The sequence below is a fragment of the Lactuca virosa genome, chromosome 9 (genome assembly GCF_052849685.1).
Source record: "Lactuca virosa cultivar CGN04683 chromosome 9, Lactuca_virosa_CGN04683_v6, whole genome shotgun sequence".
Classification (NCBI taxonomy): domain Eukaryota; kingdom Viridiplantae; phylum Streptophyta; class Magnoliopsida; order Asterales; family Asteraceae; genus Lactuca; species Lactuca virosa.
The window spans coordinates 6,059,212-6,075,178 of NC_136434.1; the positions used below are offsets into that span (position 1 = coordinate 6,059,212).

The 15,967-nt window shown below is 36.1% G+C and overlaps 2 protein-coding genes and 1 non-coding gene across 8 annotated transcripts; 1 reads left to right on the top strand and 2 right to left on the bottom strand.

Moving 5' to 3' along the window:
- On the top strand, positions 1-1,997 carry TPK1 (thiamine pyrophosphokinase1). 6 transcript variants are annotated; one of them, XM_079074112.1, is made up of 6 exons: positions 1-388; positions 470-596; positions 1,018-1,090; positions 1,154-1,255; positions 1,331-1,580; positions 1,705-1,997. In XM_079074112.1, exons 1-6 carry the CDS (start codon positions 247-249, stop codon positions 1,830-1,832), a joined length of 822 nt encoding a protein of 273 aa, XP_078930238.1. In that variant the 5' UTR covers positions 1-246; the 3' UTR covers positions 1,833-1,997. The 6 variants fall into 6 exon arrangements, with proteins under 6 accessions (XP_078930238.1, XP_078930237.1, XP_078930239.1 ...); XM_079074111.1 differs by having other exon boundaries at positions 2-388; positions 475-613; XM_079074113.1 differs by having other exon boundaries at positions 3-388; positions 475-565.
- A 1,032-nt stretch (positions 1,998-3,029) lies between these two features.
- Positions 3,030-3,103, bottom strand: TRNAV-AAC (transfer RNA valine (anticodon AAC)). Its single transcript has one exon. It is a non-coding gene; the product is annotated as a tRNA-Val (tRNA).
- A 2,896-nt stretch (positions 3,104-5,999) lies between these two features.
- Positions 6,000-8,290, bottom strand: LOC145138284 (HSP20-like chaperones superfamily protein). The gene is made up of 6 exons (XM_079072382.1): positions 8,156-8,290; positions 7,049-7,229; positions 6,812-6,965; positions 6,685-6,725; positions 6,440-6,605; positions 6,000-6,345 (listed from the first exon to the last, which is right to left on the bottom strand). The coding sequence occupies exons 1-6, from the start codon at positions 8,158-8,160 to the stop codon at positions 6,263-6,265; spliced, it is 630 nt and encodes a 209-aa protein (XP_078928508.1). The 5' UTR covers positions 8,161-8,290; the 3' UTR covers positions 6,000-6,262.
- Between the last annotated feature and the right edge of the window lie 7,677 nt (positions 8,291-15,967).

Genomic DNA, 15,967 nt, shown 5'->3' on the forward strand with positions numbered 1-15,967 from the left:
TCGTGATTGAAAATTGTGGATCCCAATTCCCCAATTAGTATTCAATTTCCATGTTCGCTGTACATCAAAGATTTCAACTACCAGCCACCCCAGAAAATTGAAATCAGAATAAATGACCAAGAAGCTCCAAGTTTCTTTCAATAAACAATCACCGCGCCGACATGTATCGTCAGAAGTGATCATTTTTCTTGATTCCCACCTTATCTTTCCTCTGTAATTCTGTGAGATTGCGTTTTTCTTCATCCGATGGCAGTCATGACTCATTCTTCAAGCTTCTTATTGCCACCGACGATAACCGACGCCGTAAACGGCTCTTCTCCGACCACGTACGCACTTATCATCCTTAACCAACGTCTCCCCCGGTTTTCACCCTTACTCTGGCAACACGGTAAGTCTATTCTCGTTCCTGTTCAATCGAATGGTCATAGTGATTATAGGGTTTTTATGATTGTTGCTGTTGTTGTTGTAGAGCAGCAAAAATTCGTCTTTGTGCTGATGGTGGAGCTAACCGTTTATTCGATAACATGCCCGAACTATGCTCTGATGAACACAACGTCCAAGAAAGGTTTTACATGTTTCTTCCCCCAAGTTGTTGTGTAATTACTGATTGCCTGTAAGCTGTTTGGTTTTATGCTTCTGAGACTTGGATTTGCTTTTTACTAAAGGAAAAGTGGAAGTGGGCTTCACAGTTCTAATCGTCTAATCGTATGTCCCACTATCACTTTTGGCACACCATTAAAGTCAGTACCTCTTTAATTTTATGAAGAAAGAGCCAGAGGGTCTTCATAAAGAAAGAAAATGTGTTAACTTGCATATCTTTTCCTATAGAAAGTAAACAGTCAGTTTTGGGACCATTAAAGTCATCATCTATGTAGTCCTATGAAGAAAGAGGGGGGTCATCCTAAAGAAAGAAAATGAGCTTTTAACTTGTGAATTATTGTTTTGAAAGTGTGTGATTTATAGGTCCACCATGAAACTGTTCAATTTGTAATAATCTGGATCTGCATCTACTTTTAGGTACAAGCCGGATGTAATTAAAGGAGACATGGATTCTATCCGACCAGATGTTTTAAATTTCTACAAAAATCTGGTAAGCTGTCTATAATCTTAATGCAAACAATTTTCTAGGAATCTTACATACCTCAAAATGCAGGGCACAATGATTGTCGATAATTCTGATGATCAGGACACCACGGATTTACATAAATGCATTGCATATGTACTTGATATTGTGTCTGATGATGATAAGTCAAATGTAAGTAGAACTAATGTTTCTATGTAGATGTAGTTGGAAAAAGGCAAATTTGTAATAGATTTTATGTTGTTACAGCTGTGCATACTTGTTGCTGGTGCACTTGGTGGAAGGTTTGACCATGAAATGGGAAACATTAACAGTTTGTGCCGTTTCTCAACAACACGTATTGTTCTCTTGTCTGATGACTGTCTTATTCAACTTCTTCCAAGCAACCGGCATCACCAGATTCATATCCACTCTTCCGTGGAGGGCCCACATTGTGGTCTTATTCCCATTGGCGCCCCTTCGGGAAGTTCTACAACCACAGGGCTTCAATGGAATCTTGGTAAGACACAGACATCCCTAACTTAACAAATCTACTAACTGTTTGATTATGTGAAAAATAGTTGTGAAAATCATAATAGATGAATTAATTGATGGGGTATTATTATATTATTTACACACTACAGATAACACGGAAATGAGATTTGGGGGGTTAGTGAGCACATCAAACATTGTTAAAGGAGAGATTGTAAGCGTGCGATCTGATTCTGATCTTCTATGGACGATAACTATTAAAAACCAGTCATCAAATTGAAGCCAAGCTCCATCATCATCATCATCATCTTCCTTCCTTCTTGCTAGCTAGGAATAAATCTTTTGTGATATTCTAAATTTCTTTTTTGTGATTACAACGATTAGAATTACTTAAATTGTACACATTTTATGTTTGGTATGCAAAATGCAAATGAATTCATTAAAATTGATAGACGGTGATTCTGTTATTGCTTAATGTGAAGATTCAATAATCTTCCTTGCCTTTATTAATATTCTCTTCTCCCATTGGCTTTAATATATACACACATGAGATCCCTATCTATAAGGAAAGTATGAAAAATACAAAGATAACTACTACTGTCTACTAAGATATGCATATGTTGATAGTCCCCTGTTAATGCAATCGAATAAAAAAGGAGGACAAATGGTGAGTCTGTCTTAGAAGTCATCAAAGAGAATTTGCTTCCTCTTCTTCATCACCAAGAATGGTTGTTTTCAAGTCTTCATAACGCCTTTCCTTCTCAGGATCAACCATGATCAGGATGCTTCTGAAACTTGCTATTCTTGAGACCTTCAGTCAAAAAAACTCTAATACCCCCCCTAGTGATTAGTGAAGAATCCTACCGAAACTCTCAAAAAGTCAAAAATACCGACACAGATCCTCAAGTATTGATCCACATTCTCATTCAGTCACAAACCTCCATGCCATCTTCATCGGGTTGATTTTTTTAATAGGGTCGTGACTAGTTCAAGGGCAATAAGCTCGTTAACCACCTGTTTGCTTTAATATATATATATATATATATATATATATATATATATATATATATATATATATATATATATATATATATATATATATATATATATATATATATATATATACACATCATCAGCCCTATCTATAATGCAACTAGAGGAAAGTACAAAGATAATTACTAATAATTAGATATACGATAATACTTAAAGATCGATTTATATTATGTAGTCTATGATTCCTTCAAGTGACTTCATTTTTATTTTATGTGCGAGTGAATTTTTTTAATTAGGATAAAGTTTGACAATGTCGTTTTCTTGTATGGAGAAAAAAAAAACAATACTTGTAGTCTTTAGTGTCCCATTATTTTAGGTATTATGCCTTCCTCATTTTTCATAAAATAACAATATGCTTTAGATTATATTACTCTAGACTAGATGAGTAGAACAGGTGCTTAGAAGTTGTAACAAAAAAAAAACATGGCTTCGCCCGGGTTCGAACCGGAGACCTTCAGTGTGTTAGACTGACGTGATAACCAACTACACCACGAAACCACTTTGAACATTTTTCTAACATTTTATTTATAACGCATATTATTCAGAGTTAAACATAGCAGCTAAACAACATGCATAGAATAACTAGTTATATTTTTTGTGATGGTCGGATGGAGACAATAAAACAATCTATGTGAGTGTATTTTTATTTAAAGATTGTCAAATAACAGCATCTTCTATAAGTAATTAATATCTTTTTACAAATAATCACTATAGGATGAACAAATTCATAACAATACATACTCCTTAAATGTGGTGTTATTGTTATTGTTTTGAATGAATTGTTGACTGGAAAGGAAACCAATATTGCAACAATTTTGAAAATGTTATGTACATTTCCCTACATTTGTTTCTTATATGGATAATAATGTCAATATATAGAAATATTCTTTGTGTACATAACTCGTCACCATACACTTTCAAAAAGTGATTCGCTTACATCACTTTCTTAAAGTGATCTAAATTTTGAAGTCATCCATCAATATTTTGGTTTTAAACAACAATATCAAACCATTTGCAAAATGAACTACTTAAATGCCAAAAAAATACAACAAAATTCAATCATGTGTAAAGTACATAATCATCAGTGTGCAAGGATTATCGTTGTGTTATATTGATTTTTAACTAATATATTTGTATGTATAGTTTAGTGTTGTGTCAAAACATACATGTTGATCAAGGAACCAAACCTCTTATATAATCATTCAAAAAAAATTATGTGATTGGTCTTGTGGTTCACCAAAATATGCATGATGAGGACAACTATAACCGCTATATGTTTAATCCTTATGCTTTCATTTATTGTGTGATTGGTCATTATTGCATATATGATGAATTTTCTACCCATTTTTTTTTATTCTTTTTACATTTTTTAAATATTTTTTTATTTATTTATCGATTAAAAAAATAAAAAATCAAAAGAAACCTCTCTCGCTCTCTCTCTCTCTCTTTCTCTCTCCCTCACCAAGGTTTTACCACCCATATTGGTTTGTTCTTCATGAACACAGACACACACACACACTCTAGAATATCTTCATGAACATCTCCATGAAGACACACACACACCACTCTTTGTCACCAAGATCTATCGTCACTGTCACCATCACCACATCTAGAAATCGACACACACATACACAAATGTAGTTCATGAAATGGACACACACACATGAAAATCGACACACAGACCTACAGATCTGAAAATTAACACACACACACCCACAAACCTGGAAATCAACACACATTGACTAACCATACAAGATACTAAATCAAAGGGTATAATAGTACTTTTACACCAATTTTGAAAGAAATGAAACCACAATGACTAACCACACAAGAAATGAAACCATATAGACCAAGTATGTATGGGCTATCATAGTTGTCCTCACCATGTCTCTTTTGGCGAACCACATGGACTAACCACATATTTTTGACTCATTTAAATGTATATCGACCGAATATTTGAGATGTATATACCAATACTTAGCCACGCTTTAGTCATGAAAAAATAAGGTTTATTCCGAAAAAAAAATCTACGAAAAATGAAAATTCTAAAAACTTATGTAGTTAACATTTTTTTTTTCAAAATTTTTCCTAGAAAATGAAAATATTTCATTTTTCAAAGTTATAAATAACTTGGAAAATTTTGAAAAACGAATAAACATTGTTTACCATAATTTTCCAACTCCAATTTTTTCTTAAACCACACATATACTAATCTCCACCCACCCACCCTCACCTCACTCCCACCCATCTCACACCCACCCCATACCCACACCCCATCCTATCCAAACCATCATCCCACCTTATCCCTCAACCCTTAACCCATCATATCCTATCATACCACACCCTTATTTTCACCCACCTACCAACCATACCCTACCCCACCAAACCTTCACCATTTACTCGCTACCTATCTTATCCGACCTCACTCTTATCACTCATTCCCACACCATCTATCCATCCTACCCACCCAACCACCAATCCTATCGTGCCCCACCAACCTACCCAACACTACATTCACTCACCCATCTCTACCTACACACACCCACACCCATTATACCTCACCCCTAAAATAGGGTGTGGTAGGGATTGAAGGGTTATGGGTTGGTTGGGTGTGGTGGGTGGTTATGTATGTAGGTGGGGTGGAAGGGTAGGTGTTGTGGGTATGGGTGTCAGTAGTGTAGGGTGGGTGAGGGTGGGGATCGGTACGTTGGGGTAGGTGTAGGGTGGATAGAGTTAGGGTAGTGTGGTTGGGATGTGTGTATTATTTGAAATAACTTAAAGTGGAAAAATGATAACGGATAATAAAAAATAAAAATAAAAAAATAAATAAAATAAAAAAAAACATCAAAGTGCGTTTTCAAAATTTCTACCAAAAAGTGAAAATATACTCATAAAATTTCAGAAAACAAATATCAGATTTCCATAACTAAACAAAGTGGTAGATTTGCCATTACTGATTATCAAAGAACCAAACTTTAAATGCAAATAATAACAAGGAACATTTGAAATGTACTTAAAATACACATGAAAGTTAATGGATCATGTTAGTAAAATTTGTTATGACAATACATAACTAAAATCTATTATGTTGTCGTGACAATTTAATTAAAGATGGCAATCTCAGCAAGTTCATACAATAATAATATTTACATTTTTAGTGAATGATGAAGCACATAAAACATTTTAAAGTTTTGCCACAATGATATTGTTATTTTAATTTGATTCAATACATTAAACGTTTATAGCCTGTTTTGTCCCATTGCTAAACATGTATCATCTGCCAAACGAGTTTCTAAAAAGACATGGACAACTAATTGGGGTTTGGGCATGTGAATCTTTGTTGCAAACTGATTCAGTAAATGAGGTCAATTAAAAAAGGGTGTGAAACTTAACATAGCAACAGAAGGAGAAACAATTAGATATAAGAAGAAGAAAGAGTATGATATGAAACCGCTACAAAATTACAACACTCAAAAGTTCAATAGTAAAGGGATAGTAGTATGGTTTCCACCTTCCTAACAACTAAGAAGAAGCAGAAAACCATATTCATGTTTCTAGTCAACATCCAAAGTCTTTGGAGCACACACCATAACCATATATGGTCTTTTTCCTAAATCATCCAAATTCAACAACAACTCCAAAGAGCATCAACTGTATCTATGAACTTGTTGCAGCAGCTTCTGTCTTCTCCTCTCCTGCTTCCTTGCTGGTTGCACCCGTCTTTGTTTCAGCTTCTTGACCTACACAGCAGTGACAGTTGGGTAAATCCATACATCACTTGATGAGAAGAAGAAGAAAAAAAAAAGTATGTTGACAACAGGTAGGTTAGGTTACCTTCATCATCACTGTCTTCAAGATCATCACCCATAGAGAAATCACCCATGTCAGGCATGCCCATGCCACCCATACCAGGCATCCCCATGCCGCCCATTCCGGGCATCCCCATGCCCCCCATACCCATGCCAGGCATACCTCCCATGCCTCCCATGTCACCGAATTTCTGTATGAGGATAAGTCATTAGTGATATAAAAGAAAGAAACTTCAATAATACTAACATTTTCAGAAGCTATTTTCTTACTGAGAAATCCATTCCTCCCATGTCAAGGTCAGCAGCAGGACCTAAAAAACATATTTAATTAAACTTGTGAATACAATATACATATAACATGATTAAATATAGAAATGGTGGGTGACAATCACCATACCTGCATCATCATCTTCATCAGCCCATTTGTCCCAATCAACTTTCACATAATGTGGAGTCTTTCCATCTCCAGACAGAAGTTTGTTCCACCATTTCGCCTCTGCTTTCTCCAAAATGCAAAACACACTTCTCTCCCCTATATTGCTTTTGCTCTCCTACATATCCACAGCAATAACAAGATCAAGTAAAGATTAAAACAAAAGTCAAAACTAGATTAGACACATAGATGGATGCTTACCTCTACATTAACTTTGTCAAAAAGCTCAAGCTTAAGATCATACTCATGCTGACCAGCTGAAGCAGAGAATGTAAAAACACCTTCTGGAGCAAGATTCACTTTTGCATCTTTTGTATCCGCCAATAAAACTGTGATATAAACTTTATCCTCTCTCTGAGCCCACTTAACTTCTGGATGACGACTACAAAGCTCAAAATATTTTTGAATTTAATCATTGAACCAAGCACAAGGAAGCAAAAGATAAGCCAAATATGCTAAATAAGACACAAAATGAACCTCTCTAAAAGAAGGAATAAATACTATGTCCTATTTATACATCAGAATTTTGTTGTACCAAAATTCTATTATGGTCCAATTATTGGTCAAAAAGTCCACAGGAATCTTTACAGTATACCACACAGAAAGGAAACAAAACCACATAAACATTTTCCACCAAAAAGATCTTGATAATCAGGAGAGAGTGAGAGACCCATGCTAATCGAACATGTAAATTTCAAAGGCCAAAGCATGAACACAAAATAACTGCAGAAATATTATCACAACTAACAAATTAAACAAAAGACAAGTAATATGTAACTAACAAAATGCAGAAAAATTCACAACCATGGAACAAATTGGCCAAAAACAACTAGTTATCGTGTCAACTCATGAGTCAACCCCTAAATTTGACTCCCAGTTGAGAATCATAATCTAAAAACGAGACATAAATACTAATCAAGTACTTCACTTTTCCAAGCCCTAAAACATGATTACAGGAGAGCTAGTCAAATAAGCGACATCGCAGCAACGGTGAAGTACAAATAAATTACGACCATCAAACAAATTAACAAATAAACAAAATTATCCGGTCCAAGTCAATGTTTCAACTCCCAAAAAGAAATCCAAGCCGCTATTCTCCTAATCCTTTTAGGGGAGACACAGATAGTAATACATGTACTAAATTTACAAAATCCCAGAGCATGATTACTTAGGAATCATATGAGATTTCATAAAAAGGTAAAATACGACGCAATACAGCATCAAACAACGAAGTACAAAAAGGACAACTCAAGATCGAAGAGAAATTAGATTGAAACCTGCAAAAAAGTAGGAGGAACAGAAGGTTACCTCATCTTTGTATCCGGAAGAGGAAAGAAGAAAGTAAAGAAAACCCTAGAAACGCTGTTGAGTTATGAGTACTGATAAAGAGTATCGTGATTACTTCACTCTTAAACCCTTGAGAAATTCCTAACGTGTGTGGGCGTAAACCGGGAAAGTACTGTGTACGTTGGGCTTTGATCAAAACCATATTGAAAAATTAGGCCCAATACTTTTAGGCCATTCTGTTTTGGGCCTCCACTGCTCCACAAGTCATCATGCTTTAATTTTATTGGACCATCACTTTAAGGTTGTGTTTGATAAGTGTCTGACCGAGTCGAGTCAGACAATTTTGGCTGACTCGGTCAGCGGAAGGCGTTTGATAATTCAATTTCGGGTGTCTTTCTCGGAAAGAAACGTCTGAGTGGGTTAGAAGATAAAAACTTGCTGAGTGAGAAAGGCATATGCGGTTTCCAAAATTACCCTTGTGACCTAACGTTTCCATTCTTTCTTCTCTTCCAGCAGCGCCTCCATTCTTTCTTCTTCTTTCAGCGCCTCCTTCGTTCTTTCTTTCTTCTTCTTTCAGCGTCGGCAGAAACCTCTTCCTCTTCCACCGATTGAATCATCCTTCATCTTCTCTCATCATGTAAGCTTCTACCTTTTTCCTCCTTCTAATCACTTCCTTTGTTCTTTCTTCTTATTTACTGAAACAATTGTTGTTCTGTTGTTGTTCTGTTGCTGTTATGTTGTTGTTATGTTGTTATAATCTTGTTTTATAATTGAATATTGTTGTTATGTTGCTGTTATGTTGTTGTGATGTTGTTGTTTGCTGTGATGTTGTTGTTTGTTGTTTTGTTGTTGTTTAAAGTTCCGATTTTTATTGTTATGTTCCAATTCAATTCCGATTTTTGATGTTATGTTCTTGCTTGCTGTTTGATTTTTTAACATTTATGTTTTGTTTCTGAGATGAAGAAGATGAAGAACCCGCAAATTGATGAAGAAAATCTGGATGTGGGTATACTTAATTGAGACCGATTAGATAATTTGAGAGGTGAATTGAATTGGGGTTTTGATGAAATGAGAAGTTGGAGTCTGAAATTGCTGGGAGTCAAGAAATGTGAAGCTATTACTGAAAGTCAAACTCTTAACAAAGAAGATACAATCTTTTTTTCTGGGCCTTTAATGAAATGTGAATATTAGTTTGAGGGTGTGGACATGAATTTGACAATTGGCACAATTTTAATATTGCAATTCATCATAGTTCATATTTCATGTGAATTTTAGATTTTGTGTTTAAATTCCGAATTTATATATTCCAATGATTATTAGTTCACTTACCTTGGTAATTTTTAATGTTTTTGCATCATAAATTGTAGTAGAAAGCTTATTTTTGTCAAAGTTTAATCCTCTGTGTAAAGCAATTTCATCTATCATTGTATAAAACATCAGGGGTAAAATGGTCATTTTGCATCGGTCAACACATTCAATCAGATGTACAATCAAACAACATGGTTTCTTACTCGGTCAGAACTTATTACTCAGACAGACCTTTCCCAGTCAGTACTTTTTCAATCAGCAACTATCAAACGGGACCTAAGTCATCTTAAACTACTTCTATTAGCAATTCAATCCAACCTAATTTTTCAATAAAAAACTAATTTTTCTCTCTTTCACCTATACAACCCAACACAATCCAAATATTCACACTTATTAACAACTAAACCCAAACCTATTTTTATTTAAAAAATATATATATATTTTTATTTTTATTATACTTAAAACTACTAGAAATGTTAAATATAATATTTTATTTTGAAACAAAAAAAATATTTATTTTAAGCATAAAATTAAATAAAAATAGATAAAAATTATTTTACATTCATCAAATATATTTAATAAAATAGATAAAGTAAGTTACAAATACGAAAGATGCAAACAACTTAATTATTATTCAGTGCCGAATTTTTCCATATATGCTCAATCAAATCGTCTTTTAGAACGTTATGAGCTTCTCTATTGCGAACTTGTGCCCTGTTGGTCATATAACTATATAACTAGATAGATCTGCAATTCGTTGAGTAGAGTATTCAAAAGATTCTTCGTCTTCTGTAGTTATAAATTATGATGGATCATAATAGTGAAGGTATGTGTGTTGTTCATCCTCAACGATCATATTATGAATGATGATACATGCAATCATAATTTTCCCGATCATATCCTTGTCCCACACAAGATAAGGTCGGTAAAGAAATGCAAAACGAGCTTGTAAAACTCCAAATGCTTCTTCAACATCTTTTCTAGCAGTCTCTTGATATTCAGTGAACAACTTGTGTTTTCGAAGTTGTGGAGAACTTATTGACTTGACAAAGGCAACCCATGAAGGATATATGCCATCAGTGAGATAAAAAGCCATATTATGTTGTCGACCATTCACAATGTAACTCACCTTTGGTGCTCGACCTGCTAAGATTTCATAAAAAAATAGATCTTTAGAGGACGTTAATGTCATTGCACGAACCTGGTGTTCCGAAGAATGCTTGCCATATCCATAAGTCATACGATGCAATGACTTCCAAAATTATTGTTGTCTTACCGCTTATACTTGCATATTGTCCAACCCAAGCAGTGGGACAATTTTTCCATTCCCAGTGCATGCAGTCAATACTGCCTAACATACCTGGAAATCCACGTTCTTCCCTAATATGGAGTAGTCGTGCCAAATCAGCTTGATTGGGACTTCTAAGGTACTCTTCACGAAAACATGAAATGACACCTTCCACAAACTTTACAAGAGCATCCCTTGTTACAGTCTCACTCATTCTTAAATATTCATCATGTGCATCTGCTGATATCCCATACGCCAACACCCGCATAGCTCCGGTACATTTCTATAATGGTGAAAAACTTTGTCTACCTTGGCATCACGTCTTTGTTGAAAAATATCGGTCATTGGTTGTAACAGCTTTCACTATGTAGAGAAATAGTGGTTTTCGCATTCGAAATCTACCCCGAAATTTTTCTTCACCATACGTTGGGTTGTCAACAAAGTAGTCTTTCATCAAACGCTCCTCACCCTGCTCACGTTCCCGATCAAAATACCTCCTTCTTGCTCTAGGACGATCTCTTACGGTCATATTTGGCATGCTTATGAGTAAGTCACTCATGATAACATCAAGTTGTCAATTGTGTTGAACAACTCGTGATTTCCATTCATCATATTCATTCAAATTAGATGAATTAGAACCATCTGATGAGTTTTCACTGTGAGACATCTTTCAAAGTGATTAGAAATGAAGAGTTAGAGGTGGATATTAAAATATGTAAAGGTTATATTGTATTCATATAGGAAGAATAACGATTCTTAGCATTCTAAAATTTTTAAATAAATATAATGTTATAGTAGTTTATCTAAATAAAATCCATGGATCCAATAGAGAGTTGACACATAAGAGAATCTTATACACATAAGATAATGTCAGATTTCCTAGATGATAATATGATATTGACAGCTCTGCATTCAATAAAGATGATATCGGCTACTCTACATTTAATAAAGATGATACCGACAACTTTGTGTTTAATAAAGATGACAACGACAACTCTACATTCAGTAAAAGCACACTAAAAATATATTACATATACAAGATAAAATATATTACTAATACATTAAAAGCATGAGATACAAATACAAGATAAAATATATTACAAAGACATTAAAAGCATGAGATACAAATACAAGATAAAATATCTTACAAATACATTATAAGTGTAACATACGAAATCTTGAGGAGCAATTGTAAGGAATGAATTCCATTTTGAGGACTGAACACGGCGTGTTAGAGGAACCAACACGGCATGTTTAGTTAAGGAAAAGCGCGGTTCTCATTAAGGTCATCACGACGTGTTGATGTCTAAACACGATGTGTTGGAAGCTGGGAAGGAAACCCTAAATTTTAGGATGTTGCACCCTATATAATCTCTTTAAGCCCCAAGGGTTGGTCTCCTTACCGGTCTCCATTGACACTGAAACCCTAAAATCGATCTTTAAGTCTCTTGTTAGTGTTCTTGAGCTAGTATGAAGTCATTGGTGCTCATTTTTGATCTTTAAGTCCCTATCTGATACCACTGATATGGGAACCCCATGACATGCCACAACCTTTCGGATATAAATATCTGCCAATTTCTCCGCAGAGATGCTCTCCAGGATGGGGATAAAATGCACACTCCTGGTCAATCGATCCACAATGACCCAAATCAAATCCACCCATCGCGTTGTCTGTGGTAACTTCGTGATGAAGTCCATGGTGATCTCCTCCCATTTCCACATGGGTATGGGTAACGACTGCAACTTGTCGTGGGGTCTCTGGTGTTCGGCCTTGACTTTCCGGCAAGTCAAGCACCGCTCTACAAACCATGTTATCTCCCTCTTCATTCAAGTCTTTAATAACTCAATCGCATATATTTATACATCTTTATGGCCCCTGGATGGATCGAAAACTTCGACTTATAAGCCTCCTCTAGCAAAGTCTGTCTAACCCCACCAGCAACTGGGACCCAAACCATCCCGCATTGGTTCAATAGCCCACGACTATCCCTGACAAAAAGCGGAGTCTGACTCCTGATCCTTTCCTCCTTCCTATTTTCCTTTTTCAACCCTTTCACTTGAGCCTTTATAATCATATCAAGTAATGGAGAAATAATTACCATCATCAAACACAAATCTCATATAGACGCACTAACTGTATTGCAGCTCAAAGTGTCAACTACCACATTGGCCTTCCTACGGTGGTATAGAATCTCACAATCGTAGTCCTTCACCACATCAAGCCACTTATACTCCCTCATATTCATATTCGGCTGATCCATCAAGTACCTCAAACTCTTGTGATTTGTGTAAATGGTACAACGGACCCCATAAAGGTCATGTAGCAAAATCTTGTGTAACACCATATTTTGGGTCGTTTCATAATTCGGGGCCGTGACTCGAAGATCAAGTATCATAAGGCTTCGGGCTTTGGTAACAAGAGGTTTGGACCCATTTGGATGTGGGTAATGTAGATTGTGTGGTCCAAGAGTTCGGTTTGTGCTTTGGAGTCAACGAGTAAAATGGGAAAGTAGTGTTTCAAACTTCTTTTATGAATTATAGAATTTAGTTCGATGTGTTTTAAGTCAAAATTAATTAGATAAGGTTGTAAAGCTCCTCAATACCTTTCCGTGGATATAATGATCATCGAAATCGGAGTTGAAATGAAGAAGTTATGACTATTTGAAGTTTGGACGGTTTTTGGTTAAGCTGAGTACTTTGGGCGTACGAGGGGAGTATGTTGGGGGTACTAGGGCATCCTGAGTACGCTGGGTGTACCATGAGTACTATGGGCATACGTAATCAATGTCCAAACTGTATTTTTGTGGTTTGAGCCATATTTAAGCTCCTTAACTTCCCCAAAACCATTCCATGCTCAGCTCCCACCTTTCCAACACCCTCCCATGAAACATTAGCCCTAATTTGAGCCTTGTGAGCTAACATAAGGTGTTTTTGAGTGTTTTGGAGTATGCATGGTGCACCTTGGAGAAGAAGGAACTCTTTGGAGAAGTTTGGTTGCATTGGAGCTTGTAGATGCATACTTTGTTCACATTGATATATCTTCTAGAGGTATAAAGTTAGAATCTTGATGATGCATTTGTTAGATCTAGCTAGTTTTGGATGTTATGAGTTTTGATCATTTTAGTGCATGAAGTTTAGATCTTGAAAGTTTTTAACCTTCTTATGGATAAATTTGGAAACTTTATCCATCTAAACATCATTGTGATTCAAATCTGAAGGTTGGAGACTTGTACTTAACGAATTAAGTTGAAAAAGATGCACTTTTTGGTCCCTTTGATACTTAAAGTCTAGATCTTGGTGGTTTAAACCATTCTAATGGATAAAGCCGGAAAATTTATCCATTATGGAGCTATTAGGATCCATAAAAAAGTGATCTTGATCCTTCTATTCCTTCCATGAAAGTGTCATGATGTCTTAATGGGTTAATAAGTTAGGGTTTTAGCTTTTGGACCTTTTCTAGACATGGAAAGTCATAAAGGTGGAAACTTTATGACTTATAATGATGTTGTGGGACTAGATCTAAGTGTTGAATGAAAGGGATTAAGAGATTAAGCACTTAATGAAAAAGTGCCTTTTGGTCGAGTACACTGGGCGTACCTTTGGATACATTGTTCGTACTCGTGAGGAGTCCCGTCCCTGGATGGTGACTACGCCATGTGTACGAGCTGAGTACGCTGGGCGTACTCAGCCTGAAGTTTGACTTGTTGACTTTGACTTCTGTTGACCGTTGACTTTTTGACCAAGTTTGACCTTGGGTCAAACTTGAGAGTTTTGGGCTATTAAATAAGATTTTATCTGGTTCTTGTATTAGTGGATTTACGGGTGCAAGCAGTGTAGAAAAGGGATCGTGTTGTACGGTTTTAGGGTTCTTCGATTCAGGTGAGTCTTCTCCCAGTGCTCGTGAGTCGAAGGCACCAATGCCGACTCACTAAATTATGTATGTAGGATGCTAGCTGTCTTTGTGACTCTTGCATGTTTGTATGAGCCTGTATGGTAGAATATATGTAGCTGTGATGACTAGCTGGGTCTAGCTGTTATTATTGTGTTATGTTGTTTATATATGACTGAGACTGCTGATAGTCTCCAGGGTGGCTGATAACCCACCGGGCGTGCTGTTAGCTCACTGCGACTGCTGATAGTCCCCGGGGTTGCTGATAACCCATAGTTGTTTATTTGTGTTGTGGTGTGTGTGGTATTTTGGGGAGTTCACTAAGCTTTGTGCTTACGATTTGTGGTTTACATGTTTCAAGTTTTCTTATATTAAAGGAGGGGCACGACTCTGATAAATGTTTTAAGATCTTGCGGTTGTGAATTAAATAAATGCTTAAAGTTTTAATCGAAAATTTTGGGTTGAAATTTGGGGCGTTACATCTTGAGGGCGAAAACCACAACCCTAGCTCCAGATCATGTGTAGGATAATTCGCCTCATGAGGATTTAGATGCCTTGACGCATAAGCAATCACATGACCTCGTTGTATAAGCACTGCAACTAATCCCATGATCGAAGCATCACAACAGACCACAAAGTCGTCAACACCCTCGGGTAGGGCTAGTGTAACATCCCAAAAATTCCGGATAAAATTTTTGTTTTTAATTTATTCCAAAGCATTCAATAGTCATATCAAATCAACCAAAAGTATATCGTGTTTCACGAAAGGACTAAACATATCGAAGTAGATTGTCATTTCACTCGTGAAAAGCTAGAAGATGGAACCATCTCTACTCCTTATGTTCGAACAGGAAGCCAACTAGTTGATGTCTTTACCAAAGCTTTACCTGGTTTGCGGATATCTGCAATTTGTAACAAGCTGGGAATTTTTAACATTTATAATCCAGCTTGAGGGGAATATTGGAATGTAAATATTGTACATATGCATTAACCTAGTTTTAGCCCATGGGCCTGTAGGGTTTCATATGTCTAGGGATCCTGCCTCTTTATATACCCTGACATCTTCTTGTAATAAGATAACAATCAATAAGGTTATTTCACCCTAAATCTATTTTCTAGTTTACACTGATAAAACCCTTGTCGAACAGCTCCTGTAATTGTGTAGACAACTCATGCATCTCAGGTGGTGCAAACTGATAGGGTGCCTTGGCTATCGGGACCGCACCTGGTACTAAATCGATCTAGAACTCGACTTGCTCCACCGACAACAATCCAGGAAAATCCTCATTGAATACATCGGGATATTCCCGGACGACCGACACCTCATCAACCGTCTTCTTTTCCTCCT

Bases quoted from the DNA above. Each gene is read 5' to 3' on its own strand.
- TPK1 (XM_079074111.1), top strand. From the start codon at position 247: ATGGCAGTCATGACTCATTCTTCAAGCTTCTTATTGCCACCGACGATA. The intron at 389-474 runs GTAAGTCTATTC...GTTGTAGAGCAG, and splicing joins ACCCTTACTCTGGCAACACG to CAAAAATTCGTCTTTGTGCT. The intron at 1,091-1,153 runs GTAAGCTGTCTA...CTCAAAATGCAG, and splicing joins TAAATTTCTACAAAAATCTG to GGCACAATGATTGTCGATAA.
- LOC145138284 (XM_079072382.1), bottom strand. The intron at 6,726-6,811 runs GTATGGTGATTG...TATGTTTTTTAG, and splicing joins TGATGAAGATGATGATGCAG to GTCCTGCTGCTGACCTTGAC. The intron at 6,346-6,439 runs GTAACCTAACCT...ACTGCTGTGTAG, and splicing joins TGAAGACAGTGATGATGAAG to GTCAAGAAGCTGAAACAAAG.